The sequence below is a fragment of the Vipera berus genome (assembly GCF_964194415.1).
Source record: "Vipera berus genome assembly, chromosome: 1".
In the NCBI taxonomy this organism is placed as follows: domain Eukaryota; kingdom Metazoa; phylum Chordata; class Lepidosauria; order Squamata; family Viperidae; genus Vipera; species Vipera berus.
Window position 1 is genome coordinate 27,069,504 of NC_138202.1, and position 26,154 is coordinate 27,095,657.

Consider the following 26,154-nt stretch of genomic DNA (forward strand, 5'->3'; position numbering starts at 1 on the left):
TCCTCCCTCGCTGCTGCCATCGCGGAAGTGTTGCTTTTCACCTAAAAGCGAAGCTCCCAGAGTCTCCCTCACAGAGCTCACCGTCCCGCGACTCTCCAAGCGGCTTCATTGCCACAGAGCTAGCAGCTTCCACGCAGCTGTCTTGCCTTCTTTCTCCGGCCCCCTCCCTTCCCCTCAGGTTTAAGAAGTGATTGAGCGGCGCATAAAATGGCGCCGGCGAAGAGGACGGTAAAGCAAAATAAACCCCCAGGGCCCAAAACGCATGCGCATCAGGAGTGCGGTGCCTTCGCTCGTCACCGCTGTTCGCTAGCTTCACTCCTCCCCTTTCCGTTTTCACGAAAAACCAACAAACCAATCAAGTTCCATTCAAACCCCCTCCCCCCCCTAAATTTTCGTCGCAGCTTCCGGCCCCGTCGGGCTCCCATCAATCCAGGCTTCCGGGGCTTCCTCTCCGGATGCTTTAAAAAAATGTCACTTGTTTCCAATCAGAGGCAAAGGAAAGAGGGAGGGACTGGTGGAAACTTTGACTTCACTCCCTTTTAAAGTCCGGGCATCCAACAGGGCTTGGCTGCTCTACGATTTAAGCCAATGAGAAGTCGCTTCCCCTTTCGCTCTCTCTTTAAAAAAAAGCCTGCCCGTTCGCCCAATCGTCTTCTCAGAGAAACTCTTCCGCAGTCCAATGAAAGGCGGGAGGCATGCGAAGCACCCAATGAGGGAGGGGCAAGCCCCCCTCGAGCGTCAAGCGTGCGGAGGGGGCGCGCGAGGGGAGGAGCCAATGACAGGCCGCGCAGCGCCCCTACTGCTCAACAGCTTGTTATTTGGGTGGTGAACAGTGCTGGGCTAAAGAGTGACACTCGGTCCGTCAGTGAGTGGGAGCAGCCGAGCCCGGGCTGCCGAGGGGGCGGAGAAGAAGAGAAGGCGGAGCAAGGCGGGACAGCCCCTATTGCTGCTGCTGCTGCTGCTGCTGTCGTCGTCGTCGCCCTCCTCCTCCTCCTCTTTGGCTGCTGCTGTCGCGGCTTGTTCCTGGTGGGGGTCGGACGGTGTCTTCGGCCGGGCTGCCCGCGCTCTCCGCCGGGTGAGGAGGGCTGCCGCCGTGGACCGCACTCAGCCGTGAGTTTTTGAGGGGCTTGCAAGCGGGGGGGGAGGGGACTGGGAGTTGAGAGGGGGCCGGGCCGGGAACCCGTCCTCGGTCCGGGGGCGGCCAAGGCGAGGGACTCGCAATTACTCTGGAAGGGAAGAGGGAAGGTCGGGATGCAACCCTCTTCCTCGACTTGGAAGGTTGGCTGAGGGGGACGACAACGAGGGGTTTTCTTTGGTGAAATGAGGGGGGGGGCGTGATTTATCCTTTTGCCCTTTTTGGGTTATAAACTAGTCCGGTCTTTCTCTTTCCTCACTTAGAAGATGATCCGGGTGGGATGTTGCTTCTCTCCACTGCCTCCTCGGACCGCATACTCAGACTGGCCTCGCTTGGCTGTGGGGCTGGCTTGGCTTTCTTTGCAGGTTTCGTTCCCTCCACCTTCGTCAGTCGTATTAGCCGGATTCATGCCGCGTCCTCTTCTATCTCGGTTTTACTCACCTACTTTTTAATCCTGCTTCCACTCCTTCCTTTTTCACTCGGGCCCCCTTCTTATCCCACCATTAGAGTCACAAAGTGGGACCGGTGGGTCCATGAGTTGTTTTGGGGGCAGGAGACGCCTGTAGGGGGAACTGAAAGAGTTGGTTGTTGGGATCCTGTTGTACAGGATGCTGAGTTTTTGTGTTTTGAGGAAGACCAGGGTTTGTGGGATGGGGGAACATTTCCTTCTCTGGTGAGAACAGAATAAAGTAAGAGCAAATGTACTGTAATGGAGGAAGAGAGATACTTTTTGAAAATGGCCTTTGAAAATTATATGAAAGAGTCCAGACTACCTGACACGCCATATGGGGAACTGATGGGAAAGGCCTTGAATCATTTGAGGGAGTCTGCTGCTACCAGAAAGGAATGAGAACCTTTTTTAAGTGCCTAAATTATTATCACACTTTCAGCGACTGCTGCAGTCCCATGTAAATGTGACCATAAATCCCACTCTACATATACTTTTGACTAAATATGATTAGAAATAGTTTGAAAGTACCTTTATAGTAGACTGGTCTGGGAGCTTAATCTTTTATTTGCAAAGCTAATATCTTGGTTTCATATTCAAAAATGAAGGACAATGACAGATGCAGGTTATAATTTTTCAGCTATCACCTGAGGAATCTCTTCTTCCATATGATTTATATTCTGCATGTACATGGGGTTCCTTTATTTTCCTAACAGGTTACAAAGAATGAGAGAGCAACAGTGGTGAATGATACAAAGGAAGTGGAGCAAGAGGAAGCTAAGGCCGAATGTAGTAGCATCCATTTCTCTTCTAATATAATAAGACTTACTTTTTTACAGCCCTTTTTTTTAAATGCAAGCTATGCTGACATGAATATTCTACAATTTTAGGGATTGCTGTTTATAGCACCAAAAGTCAGTGTTTTCAGTAACTGACTACAGTTTTCATAGATAATCTGATAACAGTCATCTTTTTCCCTTTGTTTCCAGATTTTCTTCAACTGTGGTACACAAAACGCTTTGAGCTGGAATCCCTCAAATAACCTTCAAATATGAAGGTAAATCTCCATGTCTGTTTTGGAGTGTATGAAAGCTTTCTCCTTTCCTCCCCACATGAAATATTTTGCTTACTTTAAAATGAAAACATAAAAAGGATATCATTGTATTCCATACACATCCTGAGTTACTGTGGCAACACTGAGCTGTCAAAACTTGCAAAATCAGGTAGTAGTCTCTTTCATATTGGGCACTGAGTCTTTTCTCTGAGGTTTGTTCTCAGAAATTAGTAGATACCTGGGAAAATGGATCTTAAAAACTGGAGGACAAAGACTTCATTCCCCTTGTAAGATAAATCATTAGAGGAAATGTCTGCATGAGAACGAGAATTTAAGAATGCAGAAACATGTTGGGCTTTGGTTCGTTATTTTTTCTGTATTTCTGCATTCATGTTTGAAATGTGCAAATTTTGCTGTATTTACAAGTTATACATTTAGCAATAAAATAAGCAGAACTGAACTTTTTATTATTAAGTTTGTATAGCTGTCTGTCTCAAATACATGACTGGGAAGCTTACAAAATTAAAATTGTTTATATTGATACAATACAAAAATAACCAAATGTATAATAACAAAAACTATTAAAAACAAAACTTTTTTTAAAAAAAATACAATAATCAGGAGAACACAGTTAATTTCACTAAGATTGCAGCCAGTTTTCAGGTACCACACCACAGACCAAATTACAAAACCATGTCTTTAGTTCTTTCTAGAACGCCGAACAATGTCAAGGCCAATCTGCTATAGATTATTTGCTTATAGAAGTAGAAAAGAAATTATGTCTACAATATGTTTTTCTGTTGGATTGGAGAGAGAAGTAAGACTCTATTTATGCTCATAAATGATGAATGCTTTGTTTTTCTATTTTGACTGAGATAGGTGTTGAACATAAACAGTTGAAGATGACAGGTGTAAAGGTGTTCCCAAAGTGAAAATAGTATTCAGTATTCATGATTTCTGGCAGAACATTTGTTATTGTGGTATAAATGTTACTATGTTCTTTAACAGTATGCTGTTCATTCATTAAACATGTTTTAATGACTTCCATCCTGACTAGGATCAAGCCTGCAGTTCAGAGCAAATTTACTTAGTCTTAAATAAGTGGGGCTTTCTTTTGTATGATCTACTATACTAGCATCTATATAACATTACTTTATTACAAATTATGACATAGGTAGCACTGTGTGCTTTGGGAGATATAATCTACTGTTTTTAAAAGAAAATTTGGGCCTTTTGATGTGCTCTGCTAGTTATGACAAAACTGGACTAACAGTTCTAAAATCTGAGGACCATATCTAAACTCTTCTGTCAGTTCAGCTTTGTTTGTATTGATCTTTCTACTTTTTCTTCAGGCAGCAGATGAGCCTGCCTACCTAACAGTGGGGACTGATGTCAGTGCCAAATATCGGGGTGCTTTCTGTGAGGCAAAAATTAAGACAGTGAAAAGGCTAGTGAAAGTTAAGGTAAGAAGAACTGCTAACAAAAATAAGAGCTTAAAGACCATTAAGGAACACTCTGATCTTTCTTGTGCACATTCTGGCAATAAATTTGTCTAGATCTGTTTTGTTTAGTTTAGCTGCTAATATTTTTTATAGCAGCCAGGTTTTCACATTATAATTTACTCTCGGAAAATACTAACCGAACATAGAAAGAATATGCCCTCCTGATCATTATTGACCTAAAGAAGACCCTCCATGCAGATACAGATTTGCCAAGATACAGGATAGCTCATTAAATTTCTATTGTATGAATTGTCACTTCCTTCCTATACCTCAGTTAATAAATTGCATGTACAAAACTTGAGTATTGAATTTCCCAATAGCTTTTTCTGACAAGTTGACTGAAGTTGACTGTTGATATTTAATATTAATTTATGTTTATTACAAAGTATTATGAAACTTTGTAAAACTGACATAAGCTATCTTGCAGTTATACATGTATTTTCATATGGCTTATAAATTTACAAACATTGTGCAAATTCAGAATTCCTAGTTTGTTAATGTGTTTAATTGATGCCATCTGCAATTTTTCTCAAAGAATGAAAGGCCCATTTGTTGTACTTGCTTAGTCGTTTCATAGGAAATATCTGAATAGTCCACTTGTATTAAATATAAGGTTTTTAATGATGATCTGCTAAAGTGTCACCTGATTTAGATTAATTTTAGATTAAAATTTTATGCTCATATCCCTTTAAGTCAGCCTTGTTGAATTCACTAACATTACTTTAGATAGAGGCTTATAGTTTCTTGGTTTGGCAAACAATTTGCAGAATATAGCTGAACTTGACAAATTTCAGTTAAGAATCTAGCGTGCTTTCTCACTTATTGGATAGGCATTCTGATAAGAGTGTAGTGTTTTCTCACTTATTTGATAGTTTGGCAAACTTAAATACAATCTATTTATAAACTGCTCAAACTCCAATGTTACATTAAAGTTTATTTTGTACATAGGTTGACATACACTGTATGACACTCTTTATTTGCAAGGAAATTCTAAGTTGCACACCGGTAAAGATGGGAACAATGGTTTTTCCCTTTCCATGGTAAACTGCATTTCTTGAAGGACCTATGTATTTGAAATCTCCTGTTGAAAAAATGAAATTATTTTCACTAACTTTAGCCTGCAGTGATATTCATTTTCCCTTTCTTCATTGGGAATGTCCTGTGATTAGATTTCTGTTTTAGACTGGGTTTCAGCAAGTTTAAATTATGCATATATTTTTAAATATTGTACAGGTATAATTCTTTGAAATTTCTTTCAAAATATTTAGGTGATCTTAAAGCAAGATAATTCAACACAATTAGTGCAAGATGATCAGGTGAAAGGACCTTTGAGGGTATGTGTATAACATCTTTTTCAGTTATACTGATAAGATTTTAAAAAGTATCTGGGATGACTGAAATAAAACCTTGTAGTAACTGATTTGGTATTGGCTCCAAGAAACATGCATGTTTTTTTTTCCATTCAGAGTATCACTAACTAGGAAAGTAACATAGGAATTACCAGTAGAAGAGAACATCATTAAAAATATTAGAATTTATTTAGCTTCACATATTCATGTAGCAATTTCACTTAGGAGATAATTAATTTCTAAATTCAATAGTATAGCTTCAGTTTTGATAGTATATTTATACTTCACAGCTGTATTGAAATCAAAAGTTTTAAATTCAGCTAACATTCTTTGGACTGAGGATTTAGGGTGTTATTTTTTAATACTTTACTGTTGCTTTCTGTTGATCACTTTATAATTTTACTGCTGGTAGACAATTTGAAGGTGCTATGAGAAAATAAGCTAATAATTGGGATTAACCCACTGGACTGATTCAAGTAGTAGATGCAGGGTTATTTTGCCAGTTCTGCTGTACTGATATGTGAGAGATAACATAATAGAGGGTAAGATTATTTAATCTGTACCTTAATAAACTTGATAATGTCCTAGATGTGTTGTCCAAAATATATCAGTTCTTTATTTGACTGAATGGAAAGAGATGGGCATAGATACTGATGGATCATCTTGAGTGTTTTAAGCAGTAAGGGGATTCACAGTTCTGCCAGATTGGAAAGCATGTTAAAGTGTGACTCCAAGTTTTAATCTAAGAAAATTGGCATCAATCAATCTATCAGAATAGAGTTGAAAGGCACCTTGGAGGTCTTCTAGTCCAGCCCCCTGCTCAAGCAGGAGTCCCTATATCATTTCAGACAAATGGTTGTCCAGTCTTTTCTTAAAAACCTTGAGTGATGAAGCTTCCACAACATCTGAAGGCAAGCTGTTCCACTGGTTAATTGTCCTCACTGTTAGGATGTTTCTCCTAAATTCTAGGTTGCCTCTCTCCTTGATTAGTTTCCATCCGTTGTTTCCTGTCTTGCCTTCTGATGCTTTGGATAATAAATTGACCCTTCTTGTGGCAGCCTCTCAAATACTGGAATACTGCTATCCTGTCCCCCCTAGTCCTTCTTTTCTCTACATTGGCCATTCCCAAATCCTTCAACCTTTCTTCATATGTTTTAGTTTCCAGGCCTTTAATCACCTTGGTTGCTCTTCTCTGCACTTTTTCCAAAGTCTCAACATCTTTTTTGTAATGTGGTGACCAAAATTTGATGTAGTATTCCAGATGTGGCCTTACTAAGGCTTTATAAAGTGGTACTAATATTTCATGTGATTTTTTTTTTATTGAAAAGTTTTACAATACATTTTTAACAAGAAAAACTCCCTCCCCCTTCCCTCCCCCTAACCCTCCCTTACCCTCCCCCCCGACTTCCCAGAGCTGAATACAGGGTATAAACTTTACAAACATAAGCTAAAATATGCTAACACGCAAAAATAAAACATTAAATTCTATTGCACTTTAACTCCCCTTAAACATAAATAACAAATAACTAATAATACATCATATAAAACCTATACGTATTCAAATGCTAAATGAAACTTTTTAGTCCCATATTTATTCTGAATATATTCGATCCATCTTCTCCATTCCACAATACTACTTCATGTGATTTTGATTCTATGCCTCTGTTTATACAACCAAGGATTGTATTAGCTTTTTTGGCTGCTGTGGCACCCTGCTAGCTCATGTTTAAGTGAACATTCACTAGGACTCCAAGGTCCCTCTCACAGTTACTGTTTTTGAGCCAGGTTTTGCCTAAGATGTACTTGTACCTTTGGTTTTTTCCTGCCCAGGTGTAAAACCTTGCTTTTCTCCACATTAAATATTTTGTTGGATAGGGCCCATTGTTCAAGTTTGTCAAGATATTTTTGGATTCTGCGCTTGTCTTCTGGGATGTTGGCTATTCCTGCCAGCTTGGTGTCATCTGTAAATATGATGAGATCCCCTTCTATTCCCTCATCTAAATCATTTATGAAGATACTGAGGAGTACTGGGCCTAAGACAGAACCTTGTGGTACCCCACTGCTTACTTCCCTCCATATAGATGTAGTACCATTAAGAACTACTTAATTAAGGACTACTTGTTGAGTATGGTTTGTCAGCCAGGCAGCACTTTGAGTATTGAGGCAGAAGCTATCCACCATTTTAGTACATACTTTTTCAGTTGTACCTGTTGCCTTTAGTTAGGTTTTCTTTATATTTAATCTTAGTTCCATTTCTTTCACTGTGGTAGTTAACTCCCATTACTAAAGCTTTCAGATCATTTGCATTTCCAGCAATTAAACCGGTATCATTAGCATAGCACAGGTTATTAATGTTTCTTCTTCCAAGTTTTAAAATCATGTCAATTTTTTTTAAAAAATCTAGCTCCACTTAGTATATTTTCAGCATATTTGTTGAATAAATTAGGGGAAAGTATATAGCTTTGTTTCACTTCTTTGCTAATCTGGAGCAACTCTATTTTGCCATTTTCTGTCTTGGCTGTGCTGCCTGTCCTGTATATAGTTTCACATTAAGGAAATACAGTGTTCTAGAATTCCCACTTTGCTAGTGAAATACTTTAATGATGTAAATAAAAGAATCTGCAGTAGATACATTAAATACAAACATCATCATTTTAGGCTGGTGCACTTGTTGAAACCAAGATGCCTGATGGAACCTTTCAAGAAGCTATTATCAGTAAACTGACAGATGCCAGCTGGTATACCGTAGGTAAGTATTATTTTAGTTTATTTTTTATTACTAAAGACTAATTTTCTTGCACCAAGATGTATTTTCGCATGAGCAGTTGCCTACTTTTATGTTTACTCAGAGAATCTGTGAAAAGAAAATGGTCAAATATGCTGCAGTAGAATATTTGAGGAAGAGGACTTTGGGTTTGTTTAAAGCATTTAATTTCAGGAGAATAAGCATGATACCTTAACATGCTTGGGACAAAAGAGGCAAGGCTCAAATCTTTCATTAAATTTAAAAGCTCCAACATCAGTTACATCATCAGTAGCTGAAAAATAATGTATAACGTCTACTTTCCTGGTCATGGAATGTTAAAGAAAAAACTAAAGTCATCTATTTTTCTTGGGAACTTTTTCTGGGAATGAACTGGTGGTTTTCTGGAGATAATTCTGTACTGGGAATGGTCTGAAGGGGAAATGGTATTGTAGGTTTTGTACATGTCTACTGTTAATACTGCATTGAACTCCATTGATTAACCCTAACATTAAAATTACTTTCTGAGTCTAATAAACCTATCATTTAAAACATCTTTAATATATACAAAATATTTATAATGGACAGGATGATTCTATCATTAGATTCTTCTAACCGCTCTCTAAAAGCATATAGTTCTTGTGCTATCATTTAGGTCATTTGTAAATAAACTTTTAGCAACCTATCATAAAGGAATAGTTTCAATATTTTTCCATGCAAAACTGTTTACCTTTTTTCAGATTTTCAAAAATTATATATATATATATATACATATATACATATATACATATATACATATATACATATATATATACATATATATACATACATATATATATATATATATATATATATATATATATATATATATATATATATATATATATATATCTTGGAAGATTTTGCTTGTGAAATAAACTAATATTAAATTTTACTGTTACAGAACTTGTTACTTTTTTATGTAGTGATAGGGTTGATAAAATTCAGTGACAAAATATGCACAAATTCAGAAAAAAATATAACTTTTAGTTATTTTTTTTTGGTCTTTTTTATATTGATACTCTAGAAAGAGGTCCCCAACCTATGGTCTCTGGCCCACTACTGGGCCGTGGCCACTGGGCCGTGTAAGTAGCTGGTGTGCGTGCGTGTGCTCAGGCCCTTGTCATGCCGGCGCTAGCCTCAGCACAATCTTTGCTATGACTCGTGCTGGCGCTAGCCTCTCCACAACTGTCGCGCCAGTGCTAGCCGTGGAGCTAGCCTTGGCACGACCCTCATGCCAGCGCTAGTAACCCCATTTACGGAGCGTGCATGCTCGCGGCCCTGCTCATGCGTATGTGCACGCAGCTACATTTGGGTGTGCACGCATGCAAATGTAAAGGTGTCTGCCCCTCCCTTTCCCACCAGGCCGCCAACTCAGACCCCTGCTCTAGAATCAAAAGAAGGGATACATTTGCTTATGAGTTTCAATAATTGTGTATTTCCAGACATTTCAAATACAACAATGATCTTTGATATAGAAAAATTGCTTTCACAATTGATTGTTGAATATTGGAAGTTTTGATCTTTTTGGTTTCATAGTACTGCCCCCAGAAATTACTTCATTATGGAAATCACCATTATATTTACCTGAAAAACTTTCTTAATGTTTTTTATAATATAAGGAACAAAGTAATCACTCATAAACATTATGATGCAGATTATATTTGGAGAAAATTCACAATCCAATCTTTTCTATTAATAATTCCACCTTACGCATGTTTCCAAGCTTAAATTTCTAGATGTTTTTATCTCACTGAAAAGAAAAGTATTCTGAATTTAATATACACCCACTCTTTACAAAAACAGAAGTAAGATTCATAAACTTAAACTGACATTATTAATGTATCTTCAATTATTCTAGAAGGAACTTCCCATTTTTAACAGTATTTGGACTAGGGGAGGAGAGACTGATTACCTTTCAAGTAGACCCTTTTTCCCCCCTACCTAGATAGCCAGAGATAGTTGACATTTTAATAGGAAACACTGTTAAACGGAACAGTGATATGGCTGATTGTTAGGCAGGTTTAATTATATGAAGACCCTGGGACCATTTCTGACTGTAGATTGACCATTTCTAGGCAAATAGCATGACAATATTTTTAAGAGTTTTCAGTTAGCTTTCAAGTTAAATGTTGCTTTTGTTCTAAATCCATATAATTGTCAGCAACTTGTAAAACAGACTTCCTATTCTATGAACACTTCATCTGTAATTCGCATCTTTCACTTAGTTTCCTACATACTTAGTGAATTTTACATTTTAACAGATATTGATTCTTGGAAAAATACAATAAACATTCTAAAACTTTAATGCAAGTGTCATGGATGGCACCATGGAGATACTCAAATTTAGCCTTTTTGATTGTACAAATAAAAATTTGTAGAATTTGTTGTAGCATTGAGACTCCGCACTCTACTTCATTGAGGTTTGTCATATTTCTAATGATATTTGCTCTTTACATCCCCATGGCTAACTACTATATAAATTTTATGCTCAAGGGAGTGGTAATTATTATTATTATTATTATTATTATTATTATTATTATTATTGTTATTGTTATTATTATTATTAATTCGGTTTATATACCGCCCTACTCCCGAAGGACTCAGGGCGGTTTACAAGGCAAAATTTAAAAACAATACAATATAAAAGTAAAATAAAATTAAATTAAGTCTAGCCCCAAAAAATTAAAATCACAATTTAAAAACATTAAAACCCCTCAGTCCAGACCAGATAGCTCAAAGAGCCAGGTTTTTAGGTCCCGGCGAAATGAACAAAGGTCGGGGGCAGTCCGGAGTTCCGTTAAATTAATTAAAGTTACAACCAATTGGTAGAATTTTGCTAGTAAGCCAATGAGCCCAGGGGGTGGGAGGCAGGCAATGGATGTGGTAATTTCTTGATTCAGTCAAGCAACATACTGTAGGCCAGCAATAAACCAGTGGGCAGTATGTCATGCTAAAAGCTAGGTCTCTTCATTTTTTGTGCTAATTTCTATATGCCTCTTTTTTCATTTCTCCTTTTATTATTACTACTGTATTTATGTTCCTTTTTTCTTCACTTGCACTATTCTAGTCTATTTTCATCTTTCTTTCACTTTGTTGAAAAAATCCTCATAGCAGATATTGCTACAGGGATTTAAGAGACTAATTAAAAAAGATGTATAAAGAATCCTATTTAGAGATAAGCCTCACTGAGCTCGGTACAATTTACTCCATGGATTATGTACATGGATTCTTTTTTGAGGTGAAGGGAATAGATTGTATGAAGATAGCAATTTGGTCTGTGAATATAGGTGCATAAAAATGATGTGGATCAGTACATTCATGTTCATTATTGGATACAGCTTACATTTGAACTTCACAACATTACCAAAAAAAAACCACATGAAAGTTTGAACATTTGTCTTCCAATAATGACATGATTTTCTTGAACTACATAATTCTATATGTTTATATATAGTTTATAGTTATAGTTTTATAGTTTATTTGATTTATATACCGCCCTTCTCCTTGGTGGGACTCAGGGCGGTTCACAGGGCATACATAAGAAACACTATACAAAAATTAAAAAGAATTAAATCCATGCCCAATTAAAACAGAAGTACAGATTAAAAACAATTAAAAGCCCATAATCCCCCATCAGGCCAGACCAGCTAATTCGAACAGATGGGTCTTCAGGCCCCGACGGAAAGTTCGAAGGTCTGGTGCCATCCGGAGCTCCACCGGCAATTGATTCCATAAAGCCGGAGCCCCCACAGAGAAGGCCCTCCCCCTGGGGGCCACCAGTCGACATTCCCTGACTGGCGGCACCCTGAGGAGGCCCTCTCTGTGGGAACGCACAGGGCGGAGGGGAGTCGATGCCGGCAGCAGGTGGTCCCTGAGGTAACCCGGACCCATGCCATGTAGGGCCTTAAAGATCGTGACCAACACCTTGAACCTCACCCGAAAGACAACTGGTAACCAATGCAGCTCGCGGAGCAAAGGTGTAACATGGGAGTACCGGGAAACTCCCAAGACAACTCTCGCGGCCGCATTCTGTACCAGTTGGAGCCTCCGAGTGGTCTTCAAGGGAAGCCCCATGTAGAGAGCATTACAGTAGTCAAGGCGAGAGATCACGAGCGCATGAGTGACTGTACACAGGGCATCCCGGTTCAGATAGGGCCGCAACTGGCGCACCAGGCGAACCTGGGCGAAAGCCCCCCTAGTCACGGCCACTATATGCTCTTCCAAAGTAAGCCGTGAATCTAGAAGGACTCCCAAGTTGCGAGCCCTATCCACGGGGGGTAAGAGCTCACCCCCCATAGAAAGAGATGGAACATTTGGAATGTCCCGGGATGCCGGAATGCACAGCCACTCAGTCTTGTCAGGGTTGAGCTGAAGTCTGTTCCTCTTAGTATTAGTATTATTTTAGCATATATAGAATTGCGGTTCTAAAAAAAGATATAATTGACAAAGGCACGACTCTCTATTGCTAGACAGGATAATTTTCTGTCTGTATAATATTTTACATCCTGATTGCGATACTGTCATTCTAATCAGAATACAGCCTTAACTGCATTTGTACGAAATGTTTTTTTGCAACAGAAACATGGATTCAGAGAGGTGGCATCTTAACTCACAGTATTTGGCTATCTCTGGTAGACTTCGTCTTGGTTTAAGCAGATTGAGCTGTGAACCAAGACATCTTCTGTTCAAGTTTAACTACGGTATTAATGTGTTAAGTAGCTTTCACCCTTCTACTTTGCCCTGGAAAGTATAGCAGGATGGCTAAGTGATTAGAATGTTGGATCAGGGGCAGGTTCAGATCTTTAGTACTCTAGATCATTAAGTTCAGTGTCCACTCTAAGCTTGCAACTTATTATACTTCACAGCATTTCTTCAAAGGTAAAATAAACTTGAGATCTGCCTGGAGCTTTCTGTAGGAACATGACTGGAATCCTTAATAATGAGAGGTGGGCAAGTATCGAATAGAGGTGCTTCATCTCTCTGTAAGCACAAAGAATTTTTCTTCCTATCAGTAAAGCAGCCACATATTTTACAAGCTAGCATTGTTACTTCAGAACCTATTACAGTGGTACCTCAGTACTCATTGTTAAAAGGTTCTGGGAGGTACAGTAAGTACCAAAAACAATGAGTACCAAATAGATCTTTCCCATCAGAAATAATATGGTGAGTCACAAGGCAATTGATACAAGTTCTAGCTGTGCATTCAGTACCTAACAAATGATGAGTACTGGGACAAACTTTTCACTACCAAATTTGATGAGTTTCAAAGCAGTTGAGTACCAAGGTATTATTGTATTGCTGATTCCTTATGTATACATGCACAGTTACTTGTATTGTTGACAATACCAGGAGAACTGTTGTCTGAACATATGCACATTTATAGTTGGGAACAGCTTCTGAAGTTACCACCTGAGTCTTGCAAAATATTTAACAACTATTTAAAAGTAGATGCATTTTGCCCATGCATATTATAAAACATCTTTTTAAATGTTTGCATGGCTCAATTAATAAAAACTTAATGCCTGGAAAGAAAGGGATCAGTTGTATCCAGTTCTCTATTTTTATTCTTCAGTGCTTCACAGTTTGTTTTTACTTTGAATACTTATTTATTTACTTAGTTACTTACTGACTAGGCTGCCCAGCTCAAACTGTGACTCTGGACAGCATACAGTAAATGCAGACAAGTTGAGCTATCATGTGTGTTGCTACATTTCTGCAGTAATTGTGAAATATTGCAGCCACATTATTAAAACTAACCATTTATATATTTTAATGTAAATATTTACTGTGAGGAAATTACAAATGTTTTTATGTGCAATATAACATTGTAAGATAGCAAAACAGGAATACAGTGGTCAGACAGTTCTGTTTTCTGGTATTCTTGTTTTAACAGTTTCTTGATGATATGTTCTTTAAGAACAGTTATATTATTGAAAAAGGGCATGCTCAGAATGGCTTTAATTTAATTAAGGAGATTTAAAACTGGAAGGAATATTTATGGTAGTTGAAAGAACATGACAAAGGCATGATACTATAAAACAAGGATTAAAAATAGCCATGTTTTCATTACTAAGAAACAGGATTTGATGATATACAATATTTTTATATTGTTCCATTCAATTGCTAGGTATGTTTTTCAATCTAGTAACCTTTTTAAAAAATGAAAGTAGAATTTGATGTATTTTAGAAAACATTTGTTTTCATTTCCAGTGTGCTTATGCTCTTTGAAAGGTGTTATTATGTAATTGTGATGGGTTTATGGGCAACGGTTTATAGGTGGTAACTAATCACAGACCTTTGCCTTTCACATAATACAGTTCTGTGAAAAAATATTAATCCCATTTCAGATTTTTGAGTTCCAGTATATCTTTGACACTAAATATCAGCATTGCTTCCTGTGGGGCATACAAGGGCAATTTGGAAATAAACCTCCGTTTGGTATTCAATGACAGACTCTCGCAGATACAGAACTTTTATTATACACTTTATAAAACTACAACATTACATTACTTTTTGACATAATCAAGACACTTGTCATAATGTCTTACAAGATTTGAAATTCCTTATTAGTAGTCGCTTAGCACCAAATCTGGGCTATGGTGGTTATCAAAAATATCCCAACGAAATTGCTTAAAATGTTCTTGGGTGCAGGCAAGCATTATTGTGAACCAACACCACACCGGAAGTGGTGCCATGGAAAATCCCGCCAAATGTGAAGATGCCAAAGGAGTACTGCTTGTGAAGTTCATGGAGCGTAGTTCAACCATCAAGTCAGAAGTCTACTGAAACTTGGAGGAACCATCCATAACGAGCATTGAGGCATGCTGACTTCCAATGTGTTGGTTCACAATAATGCTTGCCCGCACACCGCTAGACATACCCAAGAACTTTTGAAGCAGTTCCATTGGGATGTTTTTGATCACTCCCCTCCCCATAGCCCAGATTTGGTGCCGAGCAACTACTACTAAGGAATTTCAAACCTTGTAAGACATTATGGCAAGTGCCTCAATTTGAATGGTGATTACGTCAAAAAGTAATGTAATGTAATGTAGTTTTCTATGTGTATAATAAAAGTTCTGTATCTGTGAGTGTCTGTCAGTGATAACCAAACAGAGGTTTATTTCCGAATTGCCCTCATGTTAAGGGAGGGTTTGAGGAAAAAAGTATCCTCAAAGCTTGGTATTTGTGCCATTTATTTCATAAAGTCATCTAATTTATGATATCTGTATGAAAGAGTAATTGTCCTTGCTCTCATTCCCAAAAGTTCAGGCAACTCATTTAGAGAGATGGATTCTAGAAGCATATCATTCTAGGGGTAAATAGTCCCCTGAGCTTAAAGAAGTGTTTGAAAATCTCTTTAAAAAACATTGATGCCTATCAACCTAGAAAATGTTATGCAAATATTTGTAACTGATCCACAGTTATAATTTTTAAATGGAAAAGATTTGGAACAAGAAAAAATAGCTTTCCTCCAAAATCACACATTGTCCAGGAAGTCATAAACAACCTCAGAGCATCACCTAGGGAACTGCAGGCTATTCTCATAGTCACCTTAATGTGTTTATGCCTCCCACCATTAGAAAATTATTGGTAAAAATTGGATTCATGTAAGAATAAGGCAGAAGCCACTGTTCACTAGCAGAAAAAATGAGCTCATCTCAATTTCTTCAGAGTTCTAGATTAACATTGTACAGGTAGTTGAGTCAAAAGTGAAAATTTTCAGACTGCATGGGTGTTGTTACACTTGGCAGAAATAAATCATTGTATTACACAATGAGGACTTCATTCAAGATATTGATCATGGAGGTGATAGTGCCATGGTTTGGGAATACCTTGTTGCCCCAAAGTCCTGACAGTTTTCTTATCAGAAGGAAGAATAAATTCTACTTTATATGGGATAATTTTTCAGGAGAATTTGAGGCTATTTCACTGTCAGCTGAAAAATAGGTGGGTCAATGCAACATGAAAGATTCTCAAAAATACGAGCAAAATAAATAATAGAATGGAGCAAGAAGAACATTTTCCATGTTTATGAATGGATAAGTTAAAGTCCGGACCTAAATCTCATAGACATTTTTTTATATAAGAAACCTGAACTCTGATCAGTTTATGTTAAGAAAACATTAAGTGTTACTTAGTTGGAGTTTCTTAGTTGAGGAATAGGCCAAAGCTCTTGCAGTGATAGGAGAGACTGATCAATAGCTACAGGAATGCTTGTTTTCAATTATTGCATGTAAAAATATGCAGCCAGGTATTAAATATAAAAGAATAATTTTTCACATTGGCATTTATATGTTGGATGTCTACATTTATGAAACAAAGAAGCACCAAGTTTTGGATTTATTTATGTATTCTTTTTGAACAACTAATAACATTCAAAGATATGCAAAAGATATGGCAAAGATATGCAAAAATTAAAGGAAAGGGGCAAATAGTTCTTTACTGTATATAGCAGAAAGATATAGTTTGAATTCTGTTCCCTTGCCCATTAAGCAATGGGGATTAGGATAGTATCATTTATATTCCACTTTTCTAAAAAAAAAAAACAACCCAGCATACAAATCAGCAAAATGTAGCAGCACTGTTCATCACTGTTCTTCACTGCATGTATGCAAGGTCACATACTTATCTCATTAGTTTTGCTATTATCTGCCTCAACCAAGTGTCCTGTATTGTTTTAAGAATACTTTGAAATATCTGATTTAGGAAGACTGCTCTTTGTTACTCAAACTTTCACAGAGGGTATGTAAATGTATTACAGAATATGATTAGGATTATAATAGTAGCTCTTGAAATCCAGATGTGTTCAATTTTGATTCCATAATTCCAAGCCAATGTGGAAATAAAAGTCACACATGTCTCAAGCATTACTTAGTTATTCTCCCTCCCACTCTCTGTAGCACTTCTGTATTGTGCTACTTGTAAACCGTGTTGGCTGAGCAAAATTTTTATATATATAAAATTTAATATAAATATAAAATATAAAGTTTAAAAAAGAGGAACAAACAGCCACATGCTTCTCCCAGAAGAAGGAAGCTGAAGCCACCAGCCTGATGATGACGGATGGGATTCCGTCGAAACGTTGCTCCTACACCTTTAGTTCTACGCGGGGAAAAACCCGAATGACCAAAGATCCACATACAAACACCCGCGAAAACCTCAGAAAACAAATATATATATATATATATATATATATATATATATATATATATATATATATATATATATATATATATATATATATATATATATATATATATATATATATATATATATATATATATATATATATATATATATATATATATATGGATCCTTGGTTTTTCGGGTTTTTCCCCGCGTAGAACTAAAGGTGTAGGCGCAACGTTTCGACGGAATCCCATCCGTCATCATCAGGCTTTAGCTTCCTTCTTCTGGGAGAAGCATGTGGCTGTTTGTTCCTCTTTTTTAAACTGCCAGAGGGGGTGTGTTCTGTGGAGGTGTGCTCTGATTGGGTAGGGGACCAAGTGTGTTCTGATTGGGTGGGAGTGTGTTTTGAATGGTGGGTGTGTTCTGATTGGGTGGGGGGGGTGTTCTGAGTGGATGGGCTGGTCTCAGCTGCCAGCTCCAGACCTGAGCTGGTGAGTTGTGCTGCTTTTGTTCGGCTTCGTGTTTGTGGTGGTGCCATGTTTTTATAGTGGGTGTCAGTTTGCTTATTGTGTGGTTTGGAGGGGTTTAAAGTGGCTGATGTTGCAGCTGTAGTTAGGTTTTTGTTTTGTGGTTGTATATATATATGTGTGTGTGTGTGTGTGTGTGTGTGTGTGTGTGTGTGTGTGTGTGTGTGTAAATTACTAACAAAGAATTAAAGGGAAACTGAAATGCATTTCTGACTCTTTAGTCTTCATCAGTCAGCTATACCCTTCTGAGATTCGAACCTGGGCTGATTGCATATTAGGCAGTGTTATTTGCCTCTTAAGCCACAAGGTCTCTCTCGCTCTGTTAGCTTTTATTTATATATATATATATATATATATATATATATATATATATATATATATATATATATATATGCATATACATATACATATACATATACATATACATATACATATACATATACATATACATATACATATACATATATATATACATATATATATACATATATATATATATATATATATATATATATATATATATATATATATATATATATATATATATATATATATATATATATATATATATATATATATATATATATATATATATATATATATATATATATATAAGGAGAAACTTCCTGACAGTTAGAACAAATAATAACAACAACAACAATAATAAAGTTGGAAGGGACCTTGGAGGTCATCTAGTCCAACCCCCTGCTCAGGCAGGAAACCCTATACCATTTCAGACAAGTGGCTGGCCAGTCTCTTCTTAAAAACCTCTAGTGTTGGAGCATTCACCACTTTTGGAGGCAGGTTGTTCCACTGGTTAATTGTTCTAACTGTCAGGAAGTTTCTCCTTAGTTCTAGGTTGCTTCTCTCCTTGACTAGTTTCCATCCGTTGCTTCTTGTCCTGCTTTCAGGTGCTTTGGAGAATAGCTTGACTCCCTCTTCTTTGTGGCAGCCCCTGAGATATTGGAACACTGCTATCATGTCACCCCTCACCCTTCTCTTCATTAAACTACACATACCCAATTCCAGCAACCATTCCGTATATGTTTTAGCCTCCAGTCCCCCAATCATCTTTGTTGCTCTTCTCTGTACTCTTTCTAGAGTCTCAACATCTTTTTTACATCGTGGTGATCAAAACTGGATGCAGTATTCCAGGTGTGGCCTTACCAAGGCATTATAAAGTGGTATTAGTACTTCATACGATCTTGATTCTATCCCTCTGTTAATGCAGCCTAGCACTGTGTTGGCTTTTTTGGCAGCTGCAGCACACTGCTGGCTCATATTTAAGTGATTGTCCACTAGGACTCCGAGATCTCTCTCACAGTTGCTACTATTGAGCAAGGTACCACCTATACTATACCTGTGCATTTTATTTTTCCTGCCTAAATGTAGAACCTTACTTTTTCCACAATTACAAAAACGGTTTATTATGTAGAAAATTGAAATTAATCTATGAATACTTTACCCAAATGTTGCAGTCTTAGTAAAATCAAGCAAATGAAGACTGTATCCTTAGTAGGAAAAATAAAGTTGTGAAATCGAAGGATACATTTGCAATATCTTTTTTTTAAAGAGGAAAAATTATGATTGAGGGTACCTTTGGTTACAAAAGTCTTACATCTTATACACTATTTTGATGGTAGATGTTCTAATTCTTCCATGTATGCTGAAAGAACACTTGAAACAAGGAGTTCTGTTTACTAGAATAATTTATACTTTCCTATTTCGTTAATAATAGTTCTGGCTTTGTTTAGTTTTTGATGATGGTGACGAGAGGACATTGAGACGGACCTCACTGTGTTTGAAGGGGGAGAGGCACTTTGCTGAAAGTGAGGTAGGATTTTACAGTTTTTGTTTTTTAAATGCTATTTCACTTTTTACTGGAAAATCAGCAAACGGTCTTTTCTAATTTCCTTCCTTAGACACTTGACCAACTGCCACTGACAAACCCAGAGCACTTTGGAACACCTGTAATTGGAAAGAAATCTAACAGAGGAAGAAGGTCGTCTCTTCCTGTGTGAGTAACTTTTATGATGCCATATTTTCGTATGCATTTTCCTTACCTGGGATGTGGATGCTATCCTTCAGCGGTAATTGTGCATGTCTTATACAAATACCTTCAGAAATGTACTTGACAGTTTGGGGAATTGAAGTTTATGTTCTCACACAGGCTACTGGTCTACTTTTTATTGTCATTATATCTGTCAAGTAAAAGAGGAGGGGCAAGTTAGTGCAAACAATAAAGCTACTTGTATAAAAAGTGCCTAATGATTATAGAACTAGTTGATAATACTTTGGACTCAGATGAGGAAGTTGCAGTCCTAGGCCAGTTGTTTACAATCTGTGAACAGCTCCTGAGGTGGTAAAGAAAGAGGGAGCTCAGTGTTTGTTTTTTTGACAAATATAGTGGTAGAAGCATGCAGAACCTATGTGTTAAGCAACAGGAGATGTCTTTCTGGATTTCTTACAAATTTAGATATCTATGCTAGGGTAACTTAGAAATGCATTTTAAGTCCCTTGTTCTGTGAAAGACTTTAAAATGTGATGGAGGACAAAAGCAATCAGAGGGCAGGATTTCCTATAAATATTACTATTCAGTGTCGGGTAATACAGGAATTATGCAAAAAAGAAATGTTCCATTTATATAGCGTGCATTATTATGCAATTAAGGGACGCGGTGGCTCAGTGGGTTAGGACGCTGAGCTTGTCGATCAGATGGTCGGTAGTTTGGCAGGTCGAATCCCGAGTGCCGCATAACAGAGTGAGCGCCTGTTACTCGTCCCAGCTTCTGCCAACCTAGCAGTTCGAAAGCACGTAAAAATGCAAGTAGAAAAATAGGGACCACTACGGTGGGAAGGTAACAGCGTTCCGTGCGCCTTTGGCGTCTAGTCATGCCGGCCACATGACCACGGAGACGTCCTCAGATGAGTGCTGGCTCTTTGGCTTTGAAACGGAGATGAGCACCGGCCCCTAGAGTTGGAAACGACTAGCACGCATGTGCAGGGGAACCTTTACCTTTACCTTATTATGCAATTGTGATTTTAGTTTTCCTTAGAGTAGGTCTGTTTGTTATTTCTTTATATGTATATTCCATTGTTTTAAAGAGGAAATAAACTTAAACAAAGAACAATTTGGGTAGGTAGACATGTTCCTGAATATAGCAATAGGGTAGCCCTTAAATACTCTAGATCTGTATTTCTCCAATTAAGCAACTTTGAGATGTGTGAACTTCAACTTTGAGAATTCCCTGGCAAGCATGCTAGATGGAGAATTCTGGGAGTTGAAATCTGCTCTAGATTAAAACCTCATATATAAATATTTATTTATTTATTTATTTATTTATTTATTTATTTATTTATTTATTTAAATTTTTATACCGCCCTATTCCCGAAGGACTCAGGGCGGTTTACAGGGCAACAAATATATGGGTAGAAGCACGTAAATCCAGTGATTTTTATTTCTCATCTCAGTATTTCCTTTCACAAACATTTGTAAATTATCCCAAAGATGCTTTTTCAAAAGGGATCTAGACTTTCTTGGTTTTTTCCTTGCTTTTTGAAAAGCACCTTTGGGATAATCATGACCTGGATGATTGAGAATCTCCATAGATATTTGTAAATTAGCATCAGAATGTCTGCCAATGCTACTCTTAAACATTCTAGTATTTGCTGAATTGTTTCCCGCAGAATAAATTTCCAAGAACCCCTGTCATATTGAACTCAACATCCAATAGCTACGAACAAGTTAGTCTCCTTTTGACTTTCACATTCTGACAGTGTAAATTTTTATATGCCCAATTCTTTAGCAATGAAGATGAAAAAGAGGAAGAAAGTAGTGAAGAGGAAGAGGAAGATAAGAGACGTCTTAATGATGAATTACTTGGTAAAATTGTCAGTGTGGTATCCAATACTGAAAAGGCAGAATGGTATCCAGCTTTGGTAAGAAGTATTTAAAAGTTTTAAGAATGACATATTTTTCCCCCAAATTCAGGATGCTTGCATCTTGGGAGCAAAATGCTTCATTTTCATATTTGTACTTTTCTTTGTAGCAAAAAAGCTGCCAGCCATTATTTAGAATTTATGTAATTTATTGAATAGCTTTATGTAATAATACATTTTCATGTCAGCTGTCTCTGAGAATATATCAAAAAATCTTTGACTCCTTCTAGTTCTCATTTGAACATCCCTATAAATACATTTTAAAAGCTACTAAAGGTGTTGGACAGGCAGATTTAAATCTAATCTTTGCCACAGAAACTCACTGGATCACTCTGGACCGCCTTTTTTTCCTTTTAATCCACCTCACAGGGTTATTGTAGCTAAAATGTGAAGATGGAACTCTGTGATTCTTCTTTGAGCTCCTGCACAGAAAAACAGGATAGAAATTTAGCAAAAAATATATGCTGTCCATTCTTTTTACAGAGTACATTAAACCATCCCTATCATCAGTATTAAAACAGGAATCACGTATGAGATGGGCAGCCATATAAATCCAATAAATAAGTAAATAAGTAAGCGAGCCTATTGCTGCACCAAATAAATATGTAAATATACCAGGAAGTGTTGTTTCAACTCTATGGCATTTTTTAAAAATTTATTTAATTTAATTTATTTTATTTTATTTATTCAAATTTCTTATAGCTCCCCAACTCTACTGGGATTCTGGGTAGTATACAAAACCAAAAAATAAAAAAACAAAATATAAAAGCACATATGCAACCCAGACTAAAACTGTTAAAAACAATGCAATAAAGCGAAACAGCCCTCCCCAAAATACACACTGAAGAAAGGGCACAGCTGCCGCACCAGGTAAATCTGTTCAAAGCATTCCTGGCCACAAACTGCCACATGCTCTTAAAGCAATAGCTACAAGTGCAGATGGGCCTTCAAGTTGTTCACCAATCTGAATTGGGAAAGTGCAGCTCCATTTAAAAACAATAATGGTAACATCTCCAACCTCACGGGCCCAAGCAGCCACTGCCACTCAGTGTTGTTAAGATTGAGCCGAAGTTTGTTTCATCTCATCCAGATCCAAACAGCTTCCAGACACTGGGTCAATATTTCAGTAGCTTCACCTCTGCAGACCAGGATTGAGATGCAAAGTTAGGTATTAAAAATGCTTTTTAATTGGTTTTAACTTTTGTATGTTTTGATTTTTAATTCCCTGTAAACCGCCCTGAGTCCTCAGGGAAAGGGCGGTATACAAATGCAAATATTAAATTAAATTATTAAATCATCAGCATATTGATGATACTGAATTGGTAACTGACCTGTCCCAGTGGCTTCATGTAGATCAGTGTTTCTCAACCTTGGCAACTTTAAGATGTATGGATTTCAACTCACAGAATTTTTCAGCCAGGTGTTGAAGCCCATACATCTTGAAGTTGCCAAGGTTGAGAAATACTTATTAGAGGCATCTAATCTTAGGAGAGGGAAGAACATTGAATCCCCAGGCATCCTGATGTACCAGGTAGTCCTTGACATACAACCACAATTGAGAATGACCTTGAGAGGGGATAGGAAGAAATGTTTCCTATGGTGGAGTCCGCAGTGGCTCAATGCCCAGAGGAAGAAACCTAGAAAGAATCCACTGTAATTGAACTGTTAAAAGTGGTTTTATTTTTCTTTTGTATGGTGTAGCAAAATGCAGCATAAAATTAACAGAAACAACATATAAAATGTGTATGAAAATATAAAACACCAGAGCAGTGAATTATTCTAAGAACACTATGAGTCATGAAGAAAATTATGAATAAAATTAAATTATGTATGAGCAGTTACTGAAGTGACTAAACCTGTGGCTGGATATTTAGATCATTTAGCCATTGGACAGCAATGCCCACAAGATGATGTATTTCATGCAGACATCTACAGAACCTTCTAAAGGGACATTCCTTTGCAATATGATGTAAAGTTTGTGGAATGTCCTACAGTCACAGTTAAAGATTATCAACCAGCCCCCATTTATATTTCCAGTATTGGCACCTGCCATGGATCTGGTTGAATGCTTTAAGATTTTCCTTGGGAGATCAAAGCCGAAGAGGCATTGTACTGGATCACACCAAATTAAACAGATCTAGGTTACAGGTTGACCACTTCTAACACAATGTAGACTAGCCTTCTCATGGTGCATTCTGGGCAACATGACTCTATCATGGCTAAATAGTCTAAAAATTCCACCAAGAAGCAGCAGCATGAATACCAAAAAATAATGGTGAGAGAATTGTATCTTCAGACTTGCAAGATTCTGTTCACGAATCTTTACAGTAAAGTAGAATTAGCTCATCTAGTTGTGTTTCCTATCTGGTTTACCTGGGAGGGCTGATATCTCTAACATAAGGAGCTCTGGATGTGATCTGTCCGTCCCCCCTCCCCGCCGAATATCAACTAGAACCAACCACTGAGGAAGGGTATGAATCAATGAAGCACAGTGCTACTCTTAAAGTCCTGTAGCTAGTATAGAAGGATATTAGCTTTTGACATTGTGGTTAACAATGTCAAAAGCTGTTGAGAGATCAATGAGCACTAGAATGGATGCCCCTCCCTCTTTCAAAAGTAATAAACAAGCACAACCAGTACTTTCTGCATATTGTACCCTGGTTTGAAACCACACTGAAATGGGTCCACGATGACCTCTTGAGGAAGGAACATACTACTTACTGGTGGGACCATTCTGTTTCAAAGAGGCTGAAATCACCTCAAGAAGCCAACCTGTGGTCATCACTCAGGCTGCTTTAATAATCTAGGAGGATCTAACAAATAGGGGGCTGAGCTAACAGAGGACTTGTCTACTTCTTTGGGTGCAACAGAATCAGATTCAGTCCAGATAACACCACAAAACATTGCCTGAGCAACTTGACTAGCAACTCTGACTTGCCTAGACAGGGTTAATTAAATGTTGATGTTTTTGTCTGCCAGATTACTTGATTATTCCTTACCTAGGCCTGGCAGATGATTCAATGATCCACCACCAATAGTTTGACTAACAGCAGATACTATAAGGGCAGAGAAATAATGATATTTTGCAGATCTTTATTATACGCCTGTACTCATATTCAGTTGGATGCTCTCTTTGTCTTTCTTCAGAGGCACTCCAGGTGTTGCTTCTGGTGTTTCATTTACTGGAGTTCTTCAGAAAACCAAGGAGCACCCCAGGATTGGTTCACAGAGAGAGTTTGTATAGGAGCAATATGATCCAATCACATGCCTATTATAGGCTATAGCCAAGGCCTCAGCTGAACTGCCTGACAGGTGTTCAACAAAATCCCCAAGCTCCCTCTGGAAGCCAACAGGGTTCATCAGTCGTCCAAGGAGGGTCAACCTAACATGCCCCTTCTCTCTCCAGAGGTGGGTGGACCCAGAATGTCAGAGGGCAACCAAAAAGAGTGATGTTCATGGCAATGAACTAATGGCAATGTCCTCCAACACCAGATTACAATGCAACTTCCCTGAGACATTTTTTTTTCTATAATTCTGACACAAAGGGGAAAAACAATTGCTTCTGTTGGTAATCTAAGAGCATGAATGGATTATATGGGAGTAAACTGTCTTGTAAATAGCTTGACCTTATACCAGGTAAAGCATTACATAATAGTATGAGCTTCTCAGATTGGAGTAAGAGAATAATCAGCCTCTACTGAAGTTTTTGAAGATGGGGAATAATGTGGAAGCTGCAAGAAGTATAACTGAATAGTTGTATTGCTGCATTTTGAGCCAGTTGCAATTTTTGGACTGCCTTCAAGAGCCATTTCATGAAGAGGTCATTGAATAGTCTATTATTGAGGTTATCAGTAAATGAGTCATCAGTTTTAGATCTGTTTCTTTTAGTAGGGATGTTAAATAATAGGCACATTTTGGAACCCCTAGGATAGTTCCTAAGAAGTTGTGTGGAAACTTCCCAATATTGTTTAGCAGACTGAGTATAGAACGTTGAACACTGGCGGTTCATTTTAAAAATCAGTCTGTTCCAATGATGTTGTAATCAAGGTCCATGTTACTGTTCTATTAGGATAATGGAGAATTTACAAAGACAAAAACAGTGATAATTGGTAGGGTAGAGGTTTTAGAAGCACTTAAAAGCCAAGCAGATGAGAAATTTAATATTTATTTTTTATTTCTTTTATTTGCTAAATTTATTTGCTGCTTTCCTGCACAAGCAAACCCAAGAACTTTATTTTGCTTTGTGAGGAGGCATGCATCAAATACAAACAATGCAGTGGAATAGAT

At 37.5% G+C, this 26,154-nt stretch overlaps 1 protein-coding gene across 7 annotated transcripts in view; it reads left to right on the forward strand.

The window, feature by feature from the left end:
• Nucleotides 1–944: 944 nt before the first annotated feature.
• The window catches only part of ARID4A (AT-rich interaction domain 4A), a 67,466-nt gene continuing 42,256 nt past the window's right edge, over nt 945–26,154 (forward strand). For all 7 annotated transcript variants that reach the window (XM_081346224.1, XM_081346227.1, XM_081346226.1 and 4 more), the window contains exons 1-8: nt 945–1,110; nt 2,573–2,640; nt 3,990–4,100; nt 5,408–5,473; nt 8,147–8,237; nt 19,684–19,763; nt 19,852–19,946; nt 21,735–21,867. In XM_081346224.1, coding sequence (XP_081202350.1) covers nt 2,635–2,640; nt 3,990–4,100; nt 5,408–5,473; nt 8,147–8,237; nt 19,684–19,763; nt 19,852–19,946; nt 21,735–21,867 — 582 coding nt within the window. In that variant the 5' untranslated portion in view covers nt 945–1,110; nt 2,573–2,634. The remainder of the gene's footprint in view (nt 1,111–2,572; nt 2,641–3,989; nt 4,101–5,407; nt 5,474–8,146; nt 8,238–19,683; nt 19,764–19,851; nt 19,947–21,734; nt 21,868–26,154) is intronic.